General features: G+C 39.2%; 1 protein-coding gene across 2 annotated transcripts in view; it reads left to right on the forward strand.

Moving 5' to 3' along the window:
* The first annotated feature begins 2,334 nt into the window (after positions 1–2,334).
* SYTL5 (synaptotagmin-like 5) overlaps positions 2,335–24,840 on the forward strand; it is a 267,276-nt gene continuing 244,770 nt past the window's right edge. For both annotated transcript variants that reach the window (XM_006897511.1, XM_006897512.1), the window contains exon 1: positions 2,335–2,453. In XM_006897511.1, the coding sequence (XP_006897573.1) occupies positions 2,335–2,453 (119 nt within the window). The remainder of the gene's footprint in view (positions 2,454–24,840) is intronic.

Consider the following 24,840-nt stretch of genomic DNA (forward strand, 5'->3'; position numbering starts at 1 on the left):
ATTCAGTGACTGGGATAATTGGGATGGGAGTGTCAGAGACAGTGCAATTGGCACAGGACAGAGCGGAGTTTAGGGCTGTTGTACATAGGGTCGCTATGAGTCGCAAGCGACTAGACAGTCAATCAAACACAGACATTCCTTTGGTACTTTCTCTTATCAGTTATAATTGGCTATAATGTCCCTAGTGCCACAGCCTCCTTTAAACACAGCCTGTACATCTGGAATTTCTCTGTTGATGTATACTTCTCCTGTCCTTTTTGGATAATCTGCAGCAGGATCTTGTTTGTATATGATATGCAAATTAGATATAATACAAATTATATATTTCATATATATGTTAACTATTCTGCATACCTTTCTGTAGCTTAATTTTCAATGGCAGATTATGTCAGTGAGATAGATTTAGATTTGATACATGCAGCAGGAGTCCATATTTGTTTCACTAGAAGTGTTTTTATGTTGTGGTCCTAAGTGTGAGCAGAGAAGAAGTCGGAGATAAAGAGAGGAATCCACTTCAAGGCCCTAGCTTAGTGTTCCAAGTGGTTATCCTGGTTTTATCCGTGAGTCAGCTGCAAGAGTTGTAATGAAAGCTGGCTGGCAGAGGATGCTAATCATAATGAAAGAATTGGAATTTCTATAGAAAACCTGGAATTAACTCAATATGGAATCAGGATTGGAGGAAGGATCATCATCAATCTGCATTATAACTCTACTTGTAGAAAGTGAAGAACACTTGAAACACTTGTGGCAGAATATTAAAGACTTATTGTATACTGTAGAGTTGGAATTGACCCGTAGCTGTGGCTTTCCCCCTCCATTGGCTTTTCGGAGGTGGTTAATTGCAAGGGAGGAGATTGCCCAACCTTCTCCCACAAAGCAGCTGGTGGCCTCAAACTGTGTGCCATAAAGATTGCAGCACAGTTTTTCACCTCTAGGCCACCAGAATAACAAAGACTATAGCCTCCAACATAAATTATATCTGGACATCAAGTAAACAAAAGTCCTCACCACTAAGCCCATAAGCAACATCATGATATATGGAGAAAAGATTGTAGTGTCAATCACTTATCTTGCTTGGATCCACAATCAACACCCTTGGTACCAGTCATCAAGAAATCAGAAGACACACAGCATTGGAGAAATCGGTTGTCACAGACCTCTTCAAAGTGCTAAGGAGCAATGATGTCAATTTAAAGATTATGGGGCACCTTATCCAAGCCACCACATTATTTTTTCAGTTGCTTCCTATGAATCTGAAAGTTGGACGGTGACTGAGGATGACAGAGGAGAATCACTCCTTTGAATTGTGAGGTTGGAGAAGGATACTCAATATCCCATAGACTGCCAAAAGAATAAATCTTTTCTGGAGGAAGTGCAACCAGGCTCCTTAGAGACACAAATGGTGAAACTATATCTCATACAGTTTGGACATATTTTCAGGAGCAAGCAATTCTTGGAGAGAGGCATATTGGAAAAGGTAAAGAGTCAGCAAAAGAGAGGAAAACCCTTCGCAAGGAGAACTACTGATACAGTGACTACAACAATGGGTTCGCGCATAATAGAGATCATGAGGATGGAACAGGACAGGCCATGGTTCAGATCTGCTGCTCGTTCTGCTAACAGCAACAACAAGAAAGAATATTTTATGTTAACAGCACATAGTAAATATTTTATCCTCAGGGTGAAAGATGGGCAATCTCCTCCTACACGATTTACAGCCTCTGAAAACCCACTGGAAGGTCAGCTATGTGAGGCTCCAACTTTATGGCAATGACTTTCAGTGTTTTGAAGTGTTTAGTAAAAGCGTATTTATTGGTTGAAAATGTTTCAGTTTTGTTCAGTTGGATATATACTAATGTTAAAAAAAAGGAAAAAGAAAATACACTTTTAGCGGTATTATGAGGAAAATGGCCTAATTTATTTTTTTTTCTCTCTCTCTCTCTTTTTTTTTTTTTTTTTGTGTGTGTGTGTGTTTTCAGGATTCCATCCAGCAGATCTGGTTCCTCCTGTATAGCTTGCTGAAGGATTAAAATTGAGTATCATTAGTGAAACTCAGTTGCCACCTGAGTGCACACCACAGCAAAGGTTTTGGAGACCCTTTTCTGTTGAAACAATGACTTTCTTTGATTGTAATCCCAGTGGAGCCTATTTTTTGGGTAGCCTGAAAAAGCACATAACCACCATTGGCAATTCTGCAGTGACCTTCTAAAAATCACCTCACTCTCAGAAATTGACTTGACCTTGAAGTCACTAGCAGGACTTAAAAAATTGTGACTGCTGACTGATTCTCTGGAACAGTTAGGCACTGCTATTCAGAGCTGCAGCTGCGATACCATGTCTAAGAACTCGGAGTTCATCAATCTGTCGTTTTTATTAGATCATGAGAAGGAAATGATCCTGGGAGTCCTAAAGAGAGATGAATATTTGAAAAAAGTGGAGGATAAGAGAATAAGGTAATATTTGTTTATCGTTCCTTTCTTGATTGCCTTCTGCTTGCTTGAAGCAATTTTAGATCAGAAATGAGCTAACTGAAACCACACTGGAGACTAGTGACTTCATGAGTTCCCAGCAGTAGCCCCGCTATTATAATGTATCTCTTGCATTTTGTCCCTTAGTCAAACGGGAGCATGGGGTCGGGCTAATAATAATATGTTATTGAGAGTGCCTATTTGGCAACAAGATCCTAACAATAAAGAATGGTCAAATTTAAGTATAAGCATGAACTCTGGTATGTATTAGCTCTGTGACTGTGAGCAAGCTACTGAATTTCTCTATGCCTCAGGTTTGTGATAAACCCAAAGTAATAATATTTACTCCATAGGAATGTTGTAATGAATAAGCAATATATATATTATATATGTCTGCCTGACACATAAGTGCTCAATAAATATTAGCTATCACTTTTTTTAATAATTTTAATGAACATTTACTGATAATTTAGATTTCCATTCATTCGTTGCTGCACTTCTCTACCCTCCCAGCCCTCTCCCCCCGCCCCCCAGTTCACTCCTCTCTTTTAAAAGTAAAAGAAAGACTCCCTCCCTGGTACACAATCCCCCCGCACTCCTCCCACCACCCCAAGTACATTCTACTATGCAACCGTAATTGTATCACTTCTTTTTAATGTCCCTTTCAGATCAGTCTTACTGGGGAATTGCCTCTACATAGTTGGGAAAAGAGGGAAATTTGGAAGTGAAAAGATTCTATCTCAGAAATAAGTTTCTGTTTTTTGGTGTGGAAAATCTAACAATATGGTACAAATGGGTTTCACATGAGTTGTAGAGAGGATCAGTCGTTAGGTATTTCTCACAGTACGACTTTACCCATGTTTCAGGTAGCATCTTTTCTTGTAGGTTGCATTATCTAAGTAACCAAAACATCATTCTAATTGGATGCAACATCCATTTTGATTGGTTGTGTCATTTACTCTGAACGGTCAGAACATCATTCTGAGTGTTGTGTGGTCCATTCTGAGTTGCTGATTATCTATTGTGAGTGGCCACAACATTGTTCTGATGTTGTTAAGTGCCATCAAGCTGAGTACAACTCCTAGTGACCTATGAACAACAGACCTGAACCCTATTTTATCCTGTGCCATCCTTATCATCTCTGATACACTTAAGCCTGTTGCTGCAGTCACTGTATCAATCCACCTGGTTGAGGGTCTTCCTCTCTTTTGCTGACCTTCCATCTTTCATCGCCTCTCATAATTTCTACGTGTTGCTAGGAGAGGCTAATCCTTAGAATGGGACATTATGCTTGGAAAGATAAAGAGTATTATAGTTTTCAATATTTAATCCAATGAGTTGCTGTCTCTATTGTGCTGATGTGTAAATATATTTGGTGTTGTCTCTCACTCCTGAAGAAAGGAGCATAAATAAAGATAATTCCCTCCTCATTGTTGTCATCTGTGTAGCATGGCTCCCAGAACTGCAGCCAGAAGTTTGCATTTCTTTTACTGTAGGATAAAAGGTGTCATAAGATTGTCTTCACACATGATTTAGGAGATAAGCTTTCTTAGTCTTAGTAAGATAAGAAAATATTCTTTCTAATTTCATAGGTAAGAGCTCAGAGTCTTCCTTTCCACTTGGCCAAGATATTAAGCCAATATTGAAGAAACAAACTTTGATTCAACTACTGCACTTTTTCCGTGACTGTTCAGCCATTTCCTAGAGCTACCAAAGCAAAGGACCACAAACGAAGTAGCTTAAAAGAAAATCAGGTTTTTGTCACATAGTTCTATCTGAAATGAAGGTGTTGACAGGATCATACACTTACCTCTTGCTTGCTTTTAGTGGTCTCCCATAATTCTTGTCATTTATTTGTTTATAAATGCTCAGTTTCAATATTCTCAGGATTTCATCTCTCTGTGTCTGTTTTTGGATCATATTAGATTAGGCCCTATCATACTCCAGTATGATACCATGTGAACCTAATTAATAACTTCTTTAAAGGTCTTATTTTCAAACATAGTTGTTAGAGGATTACACAGTTGTTACATGGGTTAGTAGAACAAGGAATGCCTCTAGCGAGGGCCATATTGCCATAACTGGTACCTGGTATCCTAGAACCCTTGGTATGGAAAAGCTGCTGTATGTACCTGATTCCCTTTTACCAAATATATAGCTACCTTGCACAAAATGCTCTTGGGTGAAATATGGTTTGCTTTGCCTTAGGGCCTATCTCATCTCCACTTGCAAGATATTTTCTCTTTTAATAAAAACTTCCATTTGTGGTAAATTTGTCTCTCTTAATCATTCTTACTAGTGGGAGAAGGAGATATGCTCATTTAGGTCCTGCAAGGAGGTCACATTCACAGCTTTTTTAGGCAACACAGTTCAATACATAATAATGTAGAATTCAGGTGGTGATGAAATAATTGTAAAGAAATCAAAAGTGATATTTTAATAGGAGACGTATTGTACTGGGAAAGTCTAACAGTTAGGGCTGTCTCCAAATAACTGAGGAACAATGATGTCAGTTTGAGGACTAAGGTGTGCCTGATTCAGGTCCTAGTCTTTTCAATCATTTCCTATGTATCTGAAAGCTGGACAGTGAATAATGGTTACAGAAAAGAATCAGTGTCTTTGAGTTGTAGTGTTGGACTGAATATCTATGGACTGTCAAAAGAACACACACATGTATTGCAGAAAGTGCAACCGAAGTGCTCCTTAGAGGCAAAGATGACAAAGCTTCTTCTCATATACTTTAGGCATGTTGTTAGGAGAAGCTACTCCTTGGAGAGGGACATCATGCTTGGAAAGATGGAGGGGAAAGATCCTCAACCAGATGGATTGACAATTACTGTAATAGACTCAAGTATGTGAGAAATTATGAGGATGGCTCTGGACAGAACAAAGTTTAGATACAAAGAACTCATAGGGTCTCTATGAGTTGTTCTTCACTTAACGGCACCTAACAACAAGAGTCTAGTCATGAAAAGTGAATAATTTTTCTAATATAATGCAAAAAGCTACATAGTTTATGGAAGGTATAAGATCATTATTGATTACATTCTCAAGAGAATTAAAAATTACTACCTTCAGGAGGAAACAATTTAATAACAACATTGTATGAAACATAGAAGTAAATAAATAATACTTGGTTCAGAGTATTTTTTTAAAAAATTTTATTATTTTTGTGTGAGTGTACCATCAAATCAGATCTGACTGGTACAGGAGGAGATTGTCCCTCCTTCCCCGGCAGAGCATCTGGTGGATTCGAACCGTGCACCTCTGGGATTGTAGTTGCAGCTCCTTACCACTAGGCCACCAGAGCTCCCCTGGTTCAGAGTATTTTTTCCATCAGTTTTAATAATATTTGGTAGTAAATTACTGTATTTGTCCTTATTTCTTCACACCCCCCCCCATTTTCCTTCTCTTGCCTTCTTTCCTTATTTCCTGTGAAGAAATGGAGCCCTGTTGTAGGTGACAGGGTGCTTAAGGACATACTCTTGAGTCATGCATTTAGGATTTAAATTTCAGTTCCACAATGAAATTCTTGTGTCCTTAGACAGACTGCTTCCCTAGGTAAATCTAATTTCCTCACTTGAAAAGCAGAAATTATAACATTAGCTACTTTATAAAGTTATTATAAAGATTAAGTTAAAATTATGAAGAGTTTAGACTAATTCCAAAATACAGCAAGATCAATAGTTGCTGGCTATAGTAATTGAACTCTGTTTGTTGATTTGCATTTCTCTTATTAGTTGTTGTTCACACTTTCTTTTGTTACACCTACGTGTGTGCGCTTCCTCTATTTCTGCCTGTTTCCAAGTTAGAGTCCCTGGATGATGTAAGTAGTTAATACATTTGAAGGCTAATATTCAGGCTTACACAGAGTCACTTTGAAAGAAAGATTTGCTGATCCATTTCCTGAAGAATCTTCAATTGAAAACCCTATGATGGAGCCCACTTCTGTTTTTACACACATGGAATCACCAAGAGTTACAATCAACTCTGTGGCAAAGAATTTTATTTTTCTTTTACTTCTAGGGACTTGTTTTTGGGAAACTGGAGTTCTTCATAGGATTTCAGAGCCATGATTGCAGCCTACTGGAAAAGTCAGAGCCAATGACTAGCAGGTATAGGAACCCCTTTACTTAAGGCTGGATTCACTTTGCAATGTAGTTGATACTTTAGAGCTCCTCATGGGATCAGGCTGCAGCACAACTTTACCTAGAAATAACATTTTGGCTTAACCCCCTCTTTTTTTCAGTTTTTTTCCTGAGGTCATTAATTCAATTACTCACATGCACCCAAATCCACACCTGAGAGTCAGCTTGTTCATAACCCAATCAGAAATACTACTCAAATTTATATTCTGGGGATAATTACTAGTTAACAATATTAGTTTCAAGGGAAACCTTTAATAAGCTTAATCTGTATTAAAAGATTTTTGGTCCTTTTGATTTACAATTGTCCAGAAATTTTTATTATAGACACTGATGTTTATATGCTGTTAAAGAAAGCCAAGGGAGGCACTATATCCCAAGCTTAAAGATCTTGTTTAGATAGCATAATCTTCTATTAACTGACTTTTCTCCTTGTATTGCTCAGATTTTTCTACTATTTTTAGGGAGCACTTGTGGCTTAGTGTTAAAAAATTGCACTGCCAACCCAAAGGCATGTCGCTCAAATCCACAAGCTGCTCCATGAGAGAAAGATGATCAATCTCCTCAACTCGGTTCTGACTCCATGACAAACAACAATAACAACTGTGAGTTTTAAATACAGTCTAAGTAAATTCATAGCCGCTCAATACTGCCTTAGTAGGGCTACTTTACACTTAAATTCTGTAAACATTTTTTATTACCTGATTTATATTAAGGAGTCCTAGTAGCATAGTGGTTGGTGCCGCAATCAGTTTGAAAGAAGCCTGTTAGCTGGGATTGGAAGGAGTTGAATGTTGATTCCCTAACAGAAGTGAGGCAATGAGATAAGGCCTCCTATTTAAAAACACTTTTTGGTCAGTAGTATGGCGCTAGAACCAGTTTGAAAGTCATCTACAGGAGCTGGTTCTGCAGAAGGCTGTTGTCTGCAGAAGGATGGAATGTTGATTTGCTAAGAGGAATGAGGTGATAAGGCCTCCTATTTAAGAACTCTTTTTGTTTGGCAGTATGACACTAGGACCAGTTTGAAAGTCATCTACAGGAGCTGGTTCTACAGAAGCTGAGGAAAATTAAACCAAATCTAAGGCAACCAAAATATGACTTTGACTCTATCCCACCTGAATTTCAGAGCCATCTCAGGAACACATTTGAGGCTTTGAACACTAATGAACGAAGGCCAGATGAGTTGTGGGAGGATATCAAGGGTATCATCCAGGAAGAGTACAAACGGTCATTGCAAAGACAGAAGAGGAAGAAAAGACCAAAATGGATGTCAGAAGATACTCTGAAAATTGCACTAAAGCACAGAGAGGCCAGAGCACAGGGAAGAATTCAAGATTCTAAAGACTTGAATAGAAGATTTCAAAAGGCAGCAAGGGATGACAAAGCAAAATATTACAATGAAATATGCAAGGAGTTGGAGTCAGAAAATCAAAAGGGTCAAATTCGCTCAGCATATCTTAAGCTCAAGGAACTGAAGAACAAATTCAAACCTCGAGTTGCTATAATCAAGGATGTTTTCGGCAGAATGTTAAATGATCCCTGAAGTATTAAAAGAAGATGGAAGGAATATACTGAGTCACTGTATCGAAAGGAATTGGAAGACACAGAAGAATTTCATGAAACAACATATGAGCAAGAGCCTATGGTGATGAAAGAAGAAGTTCAGGCTGCTTTGAAGGAAATGGCAAAAAATAAGGTTCCAGGAATAGATGGTATACCAATTGACATATTTCAGTTAACAGATGCTGCCCTGGACGTGCTCACCAAGTTGTGCCAAGAAATCTGGAGAACGACCACTTGACCAACTGACTGGAAGAGATCGATATTTGTTCCTATCCCAAAGAAAGGTGACCCAACAGAATGTGGAAACTACAGAACAATCTCACTGATTTCACACGCAAGCAAGATTTTACTGAAGATTATCCAAAAACGACTGGAACAGCACATCAACAGAGAAATACCAGAAGTCCAGGCTGGGTTTAGAAGGGGTCGGGGTACTAGAGATATTGTAGCTGATGTTAGATGGATCTTGGCTGAAAGCAGGGCATACCAGAGGAATGTCTATCTGTGTTTCATTAACTATGCAAAGGCATTTGACTGTGTAGATCATAACAAACTGTGGCTGACTCTGAGAAGAATGGGAATCCCAGAACACTTGATTGTTCTAATGTGAAACTTATACTTGGACCAGGAGGCAGTCATCAGAGCAGAGCAAGGGAACACTGCATGGTTCAAAATTGGGAAGGGCGTATGCCAGGGATGCATCCTATCTCCATACCTTTTCAACCTATATGCAGAACAGATTATCCAGGAGTCTGGGATCTATGAGGAGAAATGTGGGGTCAAGATTGGTGGACGATTTATCAACAATCTTCGTTATGCGGATGACACAACCCTGCTTGCTGAAACTGAGGAGGACATGAAGCGCCTGCTCCAGAGTGTCAAGGACTGCAACCTACAATATGGATTGAGGTTCAATGTCAAGAAGACAAAGATTCTCACCACTGGACCAATTGGCAGCATCAGGATGGATAGTGAAGAGATTGAGACTGTTCACAGCTTTCGTTTGTTTGGCTACACCATCAATGCTCTTGGCACCAGTAGCCAGGAAATTAAAAGACGTATTGTGATGTGAAAGTCTGCTGTTAGGGACCTCTCTAAAGTGCTGAAGAGCAATGGTGTCTCTCTGGAGACTAAGGTGCGTCCGATACAGGCCATGGTCTTCGCAATCACTTGTTATGCATCAGAGAGTTGGACAATGACCAAGGAGAATAGAAGGAGAATTGATGCCTTTGAGCTGTGGTGCTGGAGAAGAGTATTGAGAATACCTTGGACTGCTAGGAAAACAAACAGATTTGTCCTAGAAAGGGTTAAACCGGGTGGCTCCTTGGAGGCAAGGATTCTGAGGCTCCCTCTAACATACTTTGGACATGTTGTGAGGAGAGACCGGTCCTTAGAGAGGGACATCATGCTTGGGAGGGTGGAGGGACAGCGCAGGAGAGGAAGACCCTCTATGAGGTGGATTGATTCAGTGACTGGTATAATTGGGATGGGAGTGTCAGAGACAGTGCGACTGGCACAGGACAGAGCGGAGTTTAGGGCTGTTGTACATAGGGTCGCTATGAGTCACAGGCAACTCGACAGCACATAACAACAACACTACAGGTTATTTCCAACTCTTTGCTCTTGTGAACAAAGCAGTGACAAACATGAGCGTGCATATATCTGCTTGGGTGGTGGTTATGGTTTCTTTGGGTTATATTCCCAGTAGTAGAATTGCTGGGACAAATGATATTTCTTTCTGCAACTTTTTGAGAAAGTGCCATACTGCCTTCCATAGTGCTTTCACCAATTTACCCTCTCACCAACAGTGAATAAGGGTTCCAGTTTCTCCACAACCTCACCAGCTATCAACACAAGAGATTTCTCTGTGTAACAGATTTTCCTACAAAAGTAAATGTTGGTGCTATTACTATAATAGTTTTCACCATACAGAAATATAAGTTAGTATTTTGTAGAATTCTAGAAGAAGACATCTTTAATTCTGAATTAAATGGCAATTGAAGGGACAATTTCACAGAGGAGGTAACATTTGAGGGTGGCCTTTAAATGTGAAAAGGATTTTGACAGTTAAAAAATACAGATTGTGTACTTTCATCTGTTTACTTTGAACCACAAAAATCAACTTCAGGTTCTGCTAGTGTGTTTTTGAAAGATTTTTCAATCACATTTTTGCCAGAGTTCTAAAGAATACAGAGAAGGAACAGATCTAATATAGAGACCTAAAGGTAACCATGTGTTTATTTTCTTAGAGATAAAGAAAATGGAATGGTTAGAATGTAAACATTTTATTGAATCAACATTTTAGGCCTGGTGTTCAACTATGCTTTAAAGATCATGTAGCCATTGAATCTTGACATTTGTTAAGGTAAGACTTGTCTCTGGGTGCATGTGGAAGGACTTTGCATCCAAGGTCAACAAAAAGCTTGATAATTACCTCCAAGTATTAATTGTAATTATGTCAGAATTGTATCCTTTCTATATATTCAATCTGAATGCTGAGCAAATAATTAAAGAAGTTGGACTGTCTGAAGAAGAATGTGGCATCAAGATTGGAGGAACACATAAAGAAAAACCTGTGTTGTGCAGATGAAACAACATTGCTTACAGAAAGTGAAGAAGACTTGAAGCACTTTCTGAGGACTACAATATAGGCTATACCTCAATGTTGAGAAAAGAGGAATCCTCACCACTTGGCCAAAAGGAAACATCAAGATAGATGGAGAAAAGATTTAAATCGTAAACAGTTTCATTTTACTTGGATCCACTCATGATAACAGCACTCAAGATATCAAAAGATGGATAACATTAGGATAATCTGCGGATAAAGAGTTCTTTCTCCAAAGTACTGAAAAGCAAGAATAAGGTATGCCTGATCCAAGCCATGGTATTTCAAATATTTTGTATGCATCTGAAATTTGAGTAGTGATTAAGAAAGATCAAAGAAGAATTGATGCCTCTGAGTTGTGGTATTGGCAGAGTATTGAATATACCATGTTGTTGTTATGTGCCATCGAGTCTTCTGTTACTACATTGTGACTCTAAACCCTACTCTATCCTGTGCCATTCTTATTGTTTCCAATACACCTACTCCCATTACCCCAGTCACTGAATCAATCCATCTTGTTGAGGGTTTTCTTTTCCTGTGCTGTCCCTCCACCCTCCCAAGCATGATGTCCCTCTGTACAATATGTTCAAAGTAGGTCAGAAGAAGCTTCAGAATCCTTGCCTCCAAGGGGCAGCCTGGTTTAACCCTCTCCAGAATGAATCTGTTTGTTCTCTTAGCAGTTCATGGTATATTCAATACTCTTCTCCAGCACCACAGCTCAAAGGTATCAATTCTCCTTCTGTCATTCCTAGTCATTGTCTAGCTCTCTGATGTATAGCAAGTAATTGCAAAGACCATGGCAAGTATCAGGCACATCTTAGTCTCCAGACAGACATCATTTCTCTTCAGTACTTTGGAGAGGTCTCAGCCAGCAGACTTTCCCAATGCAAATCATCTTTTCATTTCCTGGCTCCTGGTGCCAGGAGTGTTGGTTGTGGAGCCTGGCAAACTAACCATGGATTGCCAAATATCAAACAAACATGTTTTGAAGGAAATGCAGTCAAGGTTTTCCTTAAAGACAACATACTATGGGCATGTTCTCAGGAGCAGTCAATCCTTGGAAAAAGACATCTTTCTGGAAAAGGTAGAGGGTCAGCAAAAGAGGAAGACTGTCAAGAAGATGGCTTGACACAGTGATCATACCAATGGACTCTAGCATGTCAAAGATTGTGAGGTTGGCACAGGATGGGGCAAGGTTCTAATCTGTTCACAGAATCACTATGACTTGTAGTTAAACCAACAGCACCTAACAACAACAATAACAGTAACTGTAAGGTTGAAAGAAGTGGTGATCTACTTTCATAAAGATTACAGCCAAGAAAACCCTAAGAGGCAGTTCTAGTCTGTCATATAGCGTATGAGTCAGAATCAACTCTAGAGGATGGAAAACTTCATCTTTCTACTATCTGGGTTTTCTAGGCTCATCCAGGGGGTTCAAATATATTGATTCAGATGAAGCAGGAAGGAATGGTAGATTAGCAGGCACAGGTTTTGACTGCCAGAAATGAAGATTATTTTACATTTTCTGTGCAGAGAACAAGGTTTATTGATGATTTTGATGTAATGACAAAAGAGGGAAGAATGAATGCACTGAAAATTGACCAATTAATAGTGATTGCAAATGGAGACAATATTCTGACAGTTTAGATGCACAAACTAGTCTTTGTTGATTATTTTGTGCCTTAGATTTTTTTCAAATATTGGAAGAACAGGTTTGAGGCCTTGAGTACCAATGAGTGTAGACCAAATGAGCTCTGAGAGGATATCAAGAAAATCGTCCATGAAGAAAGCAAAAGATCATTACAAAGGCTAAAGAAGAAGAAAAGACCAAGATGGATGTCAGATGAGACTCTGAGTATTGCATTAGAGCGCCGAGAAGCCAAAGCTAAAGGAAGAAATCAAGAAATCAAAGAGCTGAATAGAAAATTTCAAAAGGCAGCTCGGGACGACAAAGCAATATACTATAATGAAATGTGCAGAGAGCTGGAGTCAGAAAATCAAAAGGGCTGGACTCGCTTAGTGTTTCTTAAGCTGAAGGAGTTGAAAAACAAATTCAAGACACGGATGGCAATACTTAAGGATAGTTTGGGTAGAATGTTAAATGATCCAGGAAGTATCAAGAGAAGATGGAAGGAGTACACAGAGTATCAGAAGGAATTGGCTGACACAGAGGAATTTCATGAAATAACATATGAGCAAGAGCTTATGGTGACGAAGGAGGAAGTTCAAGTTGCTATGAAGGAATTGACAAAGAACAAGGCTCCAGGAGTTAATGGCATACCAATTGATTCATTTCAACAAACAGACGCTGCCCTGCATGTGCTCACTAAGTTGTGCCAGGAAATCTGGAGGACAGCCAGCTGGCCAACTGACTGGAAGAGATCGATATTTGTTCCCATTCCAAAGAAAGGTGACCCAACAGAGTGTTGAAATTGTTGAACAATATCATTGATATCACATGCAAGCAAAATTCTGCTGAAAATTATCCAAAAACGTTTGGAACAATAGAGTCAACAGAGAACTGCCAGATGTGCAGGCTGGATTTAGAAGAGGTCATAGTACTATGGATATTATAGCTAATGTAAGATGGATCTTGGCAGAAAGCAAAGACTACCAGAAGAATGTCTATCTGTGCTTCACTGACTATGCAAAGGCTTTTGACTGTGTGGATCAAAACAAGCTATGGCTGACTCTGAGAAGAATGGGAATCCCAGAAGATTTGATTGTGCTAATGTGAAACCTATACTTGGACCAAGAGGCAGTCGTCAGAACAGAGCAGGGAGACACTGAGTGGTTCAAAATCAAGAAAGGCGTTTGTCAGGGATGTATTTTGTCTCCATACCTTTTCAATCTGTACGCAGAACAGATCATCCTAGATGCTGGGCCGTACGAGGAGGAATGTGGCATCAGGATGGGTGGGAGAATCATCAACAACCTGCGTTACACAGATGACACAACCCTGCTCGCTGAAACTGAGGAGGACCTGAAGTGCTTGCTGCAGAAGGTCAAGGACTGCAGTCTTCAATATGGATTGAAGCTTAATATCAAGAAAATAAAGATTCTCACCACTGTGACAATTGGCAGCATCAGTATGGATGGTGAAGAGACTGAGATAGTTAACAGTTTTTGTTTACTTGGTTCCACAGTCAACACTCTTGATAACAGCAGCCAGGAAATCAGGAGATGAATTGCATTGGGAAAGTCAGCTGTGAGGGACCTCTCAAGAGTATTGAAGTGCGACGAGTCAGGCTGGAGACTAAGGTGCACCTGATCCAGGCTATAGTCTTTGCAATTATGTGCTATGCATCAGAGAGTTGGACAGTGACTAGGGATGATAGAAAGAGAATTGATGCCTTTGAGTTGTGGTGCTGGAGAAGAGTGTTGAATATACCATGGAGTGCTCAGAGAACAAACAGGTTTATCCAGGAGAGACTAAAGCCAGAATGTTTCCTGGAGTCAAGGATTCTGAAGCTTCATCTGACCTACGTTGGGCATGTTGCAAGGAGGGACTGGTCCTTGGAGAGGGACATCATGTTTGGGATAGTGGAGGGACAGCGCAGGAGAGGAAGACCCTCGATGAGATGGATCAATTCTGTGAGTGGAGTGGTGGGAATTAATGTGTTTGAAACGGTGAGGTTGGCAGAGGATAGAGCAGCATTTAGGGCTCTTGTATATAGGGTCGCTATGAGTTGCAAACAACTCGATGGCACATAACAGTAACAACAACAATTGGACGAACTCAGATAAACATAAAATTATATGAATTTTATATCTATTTCAAAAATAACTAATTGAAAAAGTTTTACTTCTACTTAATCTTTCTTTCCTAAAACAAACTATTCTAGATATCCACTTTATTGTATTAACTAATATAAGAAATCTTCAAATTATAATGGAGTATTCATTTCAGCAGTTCATCTATGGGCTTTATTTTAAGGCAATGTCATTTCTATTTGACCTCTGTGGTAAGAATCTGTGCTGCAATCAAAAAGGTACGCCATTCCAGGACACCAGCTGCTCTATGGGAGAAGGATGAGCAATCTCCTTCTGTGCGATTAACTGCCTCTGAAAACCTGCCTGAGGGGCAGCTATGGGGTGGTTCTAACTCTAGGGTACACAACAACATTAGTTTCTTAGGGCTCACGTCTTAAAGAACCACAAATTGAGTGGTTTACATGAATAGAAACTTACTGTCTCATAGTTACAGAGGTTATTAATCTGAATTCAGATTATTATCAGGCCATCAGCAGTCTCTAGGGGAAGTGTTTTTCTCATCTCTATAACCTTCTAGTCTCCCTTGGCTTGCAACAACAGCATATTGCTCTCATCACATGACTATCTTTATTTGTGTCTTTGCATCTCTTTTTTTGTATAAACTATTTCTAGGATTAGATTAGGGAGCTCTGGTGGAACTAGTGGCAAGTGCTGCAATCCTGCAGGCACGTAGTTTGAGTCCACCAGCTGCTCTGTGACAGAAGGATGAGCAATCTACTTCCATACAATTAACTGCCTCTGCAAACCTGCTGGAGGGTAACTATGGGTCGGTTCTGACTCTATGATTAACAACAATGACAACAAGAATAGATTAGATAATATTCCGGTATGACTTCATGTTTGCTTAAATGAAGACATTTTCAAAATTTCTATTTCCAAATAAAGACTTGTTCCCAAGTACCAGAAGTTGGGCCCTAAACGTAAACTGGGAGGTTGGGTTACATAGTTCAATCTGTAGCAGCCAGCATATGAAAAGAAAACACACAAAAACCAAACAAACCAGAGCTGATATTCTCTTTGGCACTTAATAAATGAGTTGCCCTAATGATGAGTACTATTAGTGACCCTGAAGGTGTGTGTTTTTATCCTTTCTTTTTCCCCAATCAAGCTTCAATTTTGTGCAGGTGTCTATTCCCTTTATAGCCACTGTAAAGGGACAGTGGGTATCTTAAAAAAAAAATTAACTAGCCATTCCAAAACAGGTGTTTTCCCAGTAACTATTATTGAGCTGTAGGTGAACACGAGACCAAAGACGATCCAATTAGATAGATAGCCCAAATTTTATGGAAAATTCTCTCTTCCATTGACTATGTTTAGTGAACCATGTTTCAGTTATTGTTGAAGATGAAAGTCAGCACACTGATGAAGTTGAGCCAAGAAAATGGTCAAGAATCGGTGATATGCCTGTCACATTTTTGAAGTTCTTATTTGAGTATAACAGTTTACTTAAGTAGAGACGTTTGAATCCGTTTTTCTGCTACATGCAGTTCAAAACATTTTCTAATCCGCAAGAGTCAGGACTAGTTGGCATCTTTGATGGACCAACTGCTATGTACTTACTGCTGGGATAATGGAGGTGATTAGATGCAATCTGCTTGTAGAGGGTTGTATCATGAATCAGTTGCATCATGTTTGCATCACAAGGGTTGTATCATGAACTATCTAGGGTGTAAATCAAAACTCAAGAAACATTTTTTTTCCCCTGTAAAGGGCCAGCTATTAAATATTTGAGGCTTTACAGACCATATATTCTTTGTTACAATGACTCAACTCTGCCATATTAGGTTGAAAGTTACAGGAGATAATACATCAAATAATTAATAAAGCTGTGTTCCAATGGCATTTTCTTTGCAAAAAACAGTTGATGGGCCATATTTGCCAAAGGGTTGTATTTTGTTAACCCTTGGTATTAATGAAAACACTTCACTAAGTTCTTCTAATGCTAGGAGCAGCTGGATATATCCTAAAAGCCTTGATAGACATCTCAGGGAGAAGAAATAAATCTATGACTCAAGAGATAAGATAGAATTATAACTCAAGAGATAGGATAGAATTGAACTAGAAATAGTCAAATATCAGAGATGGAGTATGGGCTCCAATTTTATAGGGTTTTGACATCTGCAGATTTTTATAAGTCATTCCATTTGTAAGTACTTCATGTTCTGTAATAGCTTAAATCTATTTCATTCCCTTTAGTAGAATAGTAAAATAAATCAGGAGGTATAGACATATCAAGAAATAGCAGGAAGCTTTACAAGAATTACAGATAACAAGTTATAAATGAATTTTCCAAAATGAGGTAACTGTTACTAATATTCCCATTTACAGATGAGGAAACTGCAAAGTCAAGAACTAGGAACATCCTCATTTGCAGATGAGGTGTAGAATTCAACAACGTGTCCAACATTTCACAACTAGTAAGAGGCAGAGCAGTGATATGTAGCCACAATCTGGCTCCAAAAAAACATTCTACTCCCAGACTACTTTTGATTTTTTTAACAATAATCTGATTTTTTTAAGAGGGCCAGGGAAAAAATGAAAAGATGTCCTGATTTGTAGGACTACAATAACAACCATAAACTGAGTGGTTCAGAGCAAACATTCTCTCACAGTTCTAGAGGCCAAAAGTCTGGGCCGTGCTCTCTCTATGAGCTTTTCTCTTAGGTTCTGGTGTTGCTAACAATCCATGATGGCCTTTGTTCTACAGATATAAACTCTGTTTTTATCACCACCTGAAATTCTCTCTTGAGTCTATGTGTGTCTCCTCTTTCATAGATACCATTCTCATTGAGTTAAGAGCCCACTCTACTCCAGTTTTAATTCTTATTACTTAATTATTACTTCAAAAACTCTCTATGCAAATAAAGTAATACTCTGAGGTTTCAGGAAGGGCAAAACTTTTGAAAGAACATTATCCAGTCCAGTATAGAGGTAAAATACCTCATACCTAGGAATGTCTTGCTCATTTCATAAATGTATCCTTATTTAATCCGCAAGTATACCCTGTGTATGTGCTATTACTATGTTCTATTAGATATGAAGGAGTCCCTAGGTGGTACAAATGTTTAACATACTCAACTGCTAACCAAAAGGCTGAAGGTTCCAGTCTATCCAGAGGCATCTAAAAAGGAAAGCCTGGCTATCTGTTCACAAAAACAATCAGCTGTTCCATATGACCCAGCTATTCCACTGCTTGGTAAAATGAGAGGGTAAAGATCTGGTGTGAAAAACAACATATACGAATTTTATGAACTTTGTATGTAAACCAGTATAAAAAAAGAAAACCCTTTGGCACATTTTTCAACTATGACTTGAATGGTGTTGCCACAAATTGGAATTGACTTGATAGCTACTGAATACTGGTTAGAGATGTGGCAGCTGATGTTTAGAGAAATGAAATAATTTTGCTGGCTGGCAAACATCAGAGCTGATTTTCTCTCATACTATAGCCCTTTCTTGTGTGGTTCCATAGTTACAGAATAAATGCACTGATTCTAATCTTATTGAAACCCACGGTGGCCATAATAGCAAGTGAATATGACAAAGTAGAAAGCACTTATTTAGTATTTACTTAAAATTAATTTTCAGTTCTGATCTCTAATCTGTATAGCATCATGCACATTTACTATGACTTTTGTTGAATCATTCCTCTTGCATAATAAAAACAGAGAAGAGTTTCTTATGTTGTTCTATGCTGTCTGCCAGCTGAAAACCAAAGTGCAAGTGTTATTTTGTTTGTTACACACATTTAACTCAGTAGAAACAGACCACTAAGCAAACTAGATCTAAGTATCATTGAGAGACTGCAGAAATTACCATTCACCTTTTGGCTTTGCTTTTATGTGGCTAGTTCCATCATTTTAACACTGGAAGAAGAGAAGAAGGGAGAAATAAAAGGAAAGAACATATCAAATTATCTTTGTGGCATTTTGCCAAGCTAAATCTTTGGTTCAATGAATTTGGACAGAATTTGGGAATTAGACATTCAGCTTGGAAGTCAGGAAGACTACATGCCAAACAGTAATATGCCCCTAATCCTCTACAAATATTTGGTCTGCAGGGCTATTTGTTTTTCCAAATCTTGTCACTACCCCTAAGAACAAAAATAATTTGACCTTCTCAAACACCATAAGACTTGTTGTCCCCATAAAATACCAGAATAACTGTTGAAGTGGACTTTGGGTTTGTTGAACAATCTGTTTTAATCCTTAAAAATGGCCATAAAGCCTCTTAATGGATTAACAGAAACTCCCAGCACGAGCATACTGACTCTCCTGTAAACTCAACTCTTAAAGAATTATAGAGAAATCAAAGGAGGGAGGGGAGAATTAAACTCTTCCTGACATAAACTTAACACCTTGGGGGGTTCTTTTCCCTCTAAGGATCTTATTAACTTCAAAATATGGTGTGCAGTTAGGGAAATTAACTTTTGATTCTATAGTATTTCCCTCTAAGTAATTCTCAATTGTAAGACTAACCAGAGACACAAGCGCCACAATAATATCTGATTTATAGAGACATCTCAAATATTTTGTTGTTTTTTATTAATACAGTCACCATGTTGTTGTTGTTAGGTGCTGTTGAGTCAAATACAACCTGTAGCAACCCTGTGAACAAGAAATCTGAACACTGTCCTAACCTGTGCCATCCTCACAGGTCCTGATACACCAGAATTCATTGTGCAGTCACTGTGTCAATTCACCTGGTTGAGGGTCTTCCTCAATTTCACTGGTTCTCCACCTTTCCAAGCATAATGTTCTACAAGGAACAGCCTCTTCTAGCAACATGGCTGAAGTATGTGAGATGATGCTTTTTCTTCTTGGCCTCCAAGGAGTATTCTGGCTGCACTTTCTCCAAGATACATTTGGTTTTTAGGAATCTCTAGGATGTTCAGTGCTCTTCTACAACACCACAGCTTAAAGGCATCAATTCTTCATCTTTCATCTGTAATCATTGTCCAGCTCTCAGATGTATAACAAATGATCAGAAAGACCATGGCCTGAATCAGATGCACCTTAGTCTGCAAACTAACATCTTTAATCCTCAATAATTTGAGTGGTCCCTGACTGCACACATTCCCAGTGCACTTTGTCTCCTGATTTCCTGACTGCTGGTACCAAGGGTTTTGATTGTGGATGCAGGTAAGATGATGTTGTCGAAAGTTGCAATATTCTCCATCAGTTATGATATTGCCTATAGGTCCAGTACAAAGAAATTTTGTCTTCTTGATGTTGAGATGTAATCCATATTGAAGGCTGTGTTCTTTGATCTTCTGCAACAAGTATTTCAAGTCCTTTTCACTTTCAGCAAATAAGGTTGTGCCACATGCATAACACAGTGCCCTGATCTTGATGCCAATTTTTCTTCATAGAGTCCAGCTTCTCAAATATTTTGCTCAGCAATCAGATTAAATAAATATGGAAAGAGAATACAACCTTGACACACTCCTTTCTTAATTTTAAACTGTGTAGTGTTCCCTTGATCTGTTGGCACAACAACCTCTTGGTCTAGGTATAGGTTTTGCATGAGCACAATTAAGTGCTCTGGGATTCCTATTCTTCTCCATGTTAGCCATAAATATTGTGATCTACATAGTTAAATGCCTTTGCAGAGTAAAGAAATCATAAATACACATAATTTTAGTATTCTTTACTTGCAGCCAGGTCCATCTGACATCAACAATGATATCCCAGCTGCCACAGACTCTTCTAAATCCTGCTTGAACTTCTGGAAGTTCCCTATCTATGTACTGCTCTAACCTCTTTTGAACAATCTTCAGAAGTATTTTGCTTGCATGTGATATTAATGATATTATTTTATAGTTTCCACATTCTTTTGGATCACCTTTCTTGGGAATGGGAACAAGTATGGACCTCTTCCAATCTGTTGGCTAGACAGCTGTCCTCCAAATTCCCTAGCATAGACTAGTGAGCACATTCAAGGCTGTATCTGTTAGTTGAAATGCATCAATTGGTTTCCCATCAATTCCTGGGGCCTTATTTTTTGACAATGCCTTCAATTTCTTCCATTTTCTCCTTCATTACCATTGGCTCCTGTTCATATGGTTGTTGTTGTTGTTGTTGTTATGTGCCGTCGAGTCGTTTCCGACTCATAGCGACCCCATGTACAACAGCCCTAAACCCTGCTCTATCCTGCGCCAACCGCACCGCCTCTGATACACCCATCCCGATTACCCCAGTCACCGAATCAATCCATCTCATAGAGGGTCTTCCCCTCCTGCGTTGTCCCTCCACCCTCCCAAGCTTGATGTCCCTCTCCAAGGACCCGTCCCTCCTGGCGACATGTCCAAAGTATGTCAGACGAAGCCCCAGAATCCTTGCCTCCAGGGAGTAGCTTGGTTTAATCCTCTCCAAGATAAATCTGTTTGTTTTCCTGGCAGTCCATGGTACATTCAGTACCCTTCTCCAGCACCACAGCTCAAAAGCATCCACTCTCCTTCTGTCCTCCCTAGTCATTGTCCAACTCTCTGATGCGTAACAAGCGATTGCAAATATCATGGCCTGTATCAGGTGCACCTTAGTCTCCAGAGAGACACTGTTGCTCCTGAGTACCTTTGAGAGGTCCCTAACAGCAGACTTTCCCATCGTGATACGCTTTTTGATTTCCTGACTGCTGGTACCAAGAGTGTTAACTGTGGAGCTAAGCAAACTGAAGCTGTGAACAATCTCAATCTCTTCGTCATCCATCCTGCCGCTGCTAATTGGTCCAGTGGCGAGAATCTTTGTCTTCTTGACATTGAGCCTCAGTCCATACTGAAGGCTGCAGTCCTTGACTCTTCGCAGCAAGTGCATGAGGTCCTCCTCAGTTTCAGCAAGCAGGGTTGTGTCATCTGCATAACGCAGATTGTTAATAGATCTCCCCCCAATCCTGATGCCACAATTCTCCTCATAGAGCCCAGCCTCTCGGATAATCTGCTCTGCATACATGTTGAAAAGGTATGGAGACAGGATGCATCCCTGGCGTACACCCTTCCCAATTTTGGACCATGCAGTGTTACCTTGCTCTGTTCTGACTACTGCCTCTTGATCCAAGTATAGGTTTCGTATTAGCACAATTAAATGTTCTGGGATTCCCATTCTTCTCAGAGTCAGCCACAGTTTGTTATGATCCACACAGTCAAATGCCTTTGCATAATCAATGAAACACAGATAGACATTCTTCTGGTATTCTCTGCTTTCAGCCAAGATCCACCTAACATCAGCAACAATTGTTGATTGTTGTTCATATGGTACTTTCTGAAATTTTTCAGTGTCAGTGATTTTTGGTACAGTGACTCTGTGTATTCCCTCCAACTTCTTTTGATGTTTCTTACGTCATTCCACATATTGCCATTGTTGTTGTTGCTGTGTACTGTAGTCAGAGTCGATTCTTAGCTGAGTCTCTGGCAGGTTTTCTGAGGCAGTTAATCACAGAAAGGGAGATTACCCATCCTTCTCCCTTGGCCCAAACTGTGTGCCTTTGGGACTACAGAGCAGCTTCTTGCCACTAGGCCATCAGAATAACATCTTTCAATATTGTGACTCAGTAATTAAATTTGTTTTTCTTTTCTCTTATCTTGAGAAAGGTAGAGCAAGTTCTTCCCTTTTTATTCTCTAATTCCAACTCTCTGCGCATTCCTTTATAATACTTTGCTTTATCTTCTTGAGCTACCTTTGAAATCTTCTGTTTAGGTTTTTGCTTTGGCATGTTTTCCTTTTGTTTTGTCTTTTCAGTGCTCTCATGCAGTTTTCAGAGTCTCTTCTGACATCCTTTTCAGTTTTTTCTTCCTCCTCTGTTTTTGCAACGATTTTTTGCTCTCTTCATAATGATATCCTTGATGTCATCCCCCAGCTCATCTGGTTTTTGGTCATTGGTGTTCTGTGCTTCAAACTTATTCTAAAGATGATTTTGAAATTCAGTCGGAATAGACTCGAGATCATATTTTGTTTCTCAGGACTTGTTTTCACTTTCTTTGGCCTCAATTTTAACTTATACATGAGTAATTTATGGTCTATCCCACAGTCCACCCCTGGCCTAGTTTTGGCAGTCACCATAGTCATAACTAAAATTGTCTATACACATAAGCATGCACACACAAATAAATATTTGTTGTTGTCATGTGCCGGTGCCTCAGAACTGATTCATATCTCACCCTCCGTCAGATTTTCAGAGGCAGTAAAGCGCAGGGAAGGAGATTGCTCATCTTTCTCCCATAGAGCAGTTAGTAGATTCAAAGTATGTGCCTTTGGGATTGCAGCACGGCTTCTTACCACTAGGCTACCAGAGCTCCCTTAGATCAAGATCGATATATTTAACTGTTCTCAATATTCCCCTCTTAGTGCCCTTTCCCTTCTTTGCTTACTGTCTTTCTCCAAAATTGGTATAGACTACATGCATTAGGCAACAGGGGATAATTGACAGTCATATCTAAGAAACTGCCAATATTTTTCACTATAAATTTCAGAAACACAGACTATAAATATAAAGCTCATGTAATGTAAAACTTGGCGGGCATGGATTCAATTTTAACCCCTAACACACTTGCTGTAAATTATAATTCCTATGTTATTAAGTTGTTGTTAGGTGCCATCAAGCCACCAACATATCTGAGCCTTGCCCTATCCTTCTCCATCTTTACTTTCTCTGATATGGTCGAGCCCATTGTTACAGTCACTGTGTCAATCTGTCTTGTTGGGAATCTTCCTTTCTTTCTCTCACCTTTCCCAGCAAGATATCTTTTTCCAAGGACAGGCCCCTCCTGACAGCATGCCCAAAGTATGTGACATGAAGCTTCACCACCATTGCCACTGAAGAGCACTCTAGTTTCACATACTCTAAGATAGACTGTTTGGGTTTTTTTTTCTTGTGGCAGTTCATGGGATATTCTGTACCATTTCTCCAACATCACAACTCAAAGGCATCATTTGTTTCTTCTTTCATTATTATTTATTGACCAACTTGCAGATGCATAGGAAGTAATTGAAAATGTCATGGCGTGTATCAGGCACAACATACTTTTTATTTTTTAGTTTGGTTTTTTTTTTTAATCGTTATTTTACACCACAAGAAGATAAAGGTAAACAATCCAATTGAAAAATGGGCACAGGATATGAACAGACACTTCACCAAAGAAGATATTCAGATGGCTAACAAGCACATGAAATGTTCAAAATCCCTAGCTCTAAGAGAGATGCAAATCAAAACAACTATGAGATATCATCTCACCCAGTCAGAATAGCAAAATTTAACAGAACATCAAGTAACAAATGCTGGCGAGGTTGTGGAGAAACTGGAACCCTTATTCACTGTTGGTGGAAGTATAAAATGGTGCAACCACTATGGAAGGCGGTATGGCGCTTTCTCAAAAAGTTGCAAATAGAGATACGATTTGACCCAGCAATTCCACTACTGGACTATACCCCAAAGAGACCAGAACTGCCACCCAAGCAGATATGTGCACAACCATGTTTATCACGGCTTTGTTCACAATAGCAAGGAGTTCGAAACAACCTAAGTGTCCATCAACAAAAGTTGGATAGAGAAGCGGTGGTATATTCACACAATGGAATACCACGCTGCACTGAAAAACAAGGAACTCGTGCAATATTATTCAAAATGGGTAACATTATGCTGAGTGAAGTATCTCAGTCACAAAGGATAAATACTGCATAGTGCAACTGTTGTAAAACAGGATTGACATTGGGGTTGGGGGGAGACTGAGAAAGATGGGATAAATAATGTATACTTCATTGAAACAGATGAGGGAGAAAACTGTTAAAAGGGATATGTGATTAGGTATTATTGTCATGACAGGAGTCCAGAACGAAGGCTGCATAGTGGAATGGATCTGGGAGGAGGGATTGTAAAACAATGAAAGAATTTTTATTTTAGTTTTCAAAGAGAAGAGTGTACTGGGAGGAGGACGGATGGGCAGGGAGAAAAGTGCAACAATGAATGAATGGAAATCCAAAGTCTCTCTAAATTTTCATTAAAATTAAGAATAAAATTTCAAAAAAAGAAAAAAGGGGTGGGGGAAGTTGAAGGAATACCATAGTACTAAAAATAATTGTTTGATGCTCAATAATTTCAGGAGGCAGTATATAACCAAGCATGAAAGTCACTAGTGACAAATAAAGCTCCAAGAATTGACACACTATCAACTGAGATGTTTCAACAAATATCTACAGTACTGGATATGCTCACTAATCTATGAAAAATAAAATTGAAAGACAGTTATCTGGCCTATCAACTGGGAGAGAACCATATTTGTGTCTACCTCAAAAGA

Source organism: Elephantulus edwardii, unplaced genomic scaffold, assembly GCF_000299155.1.
Source record: "Elephantulus edwardii isolate Elephantulus edwardi_28Jun2011 unplaced genomic scaffold, EleEdw1.0 scaffold00210, whole genome shotgun sequence".
Taxonomy (NCBI): Eukaryota; Metazoa; Chordata; class Mammalia; order Macroscelidea; family Macroscelididae; genus Elephantulus; species Elephantulus edwardii.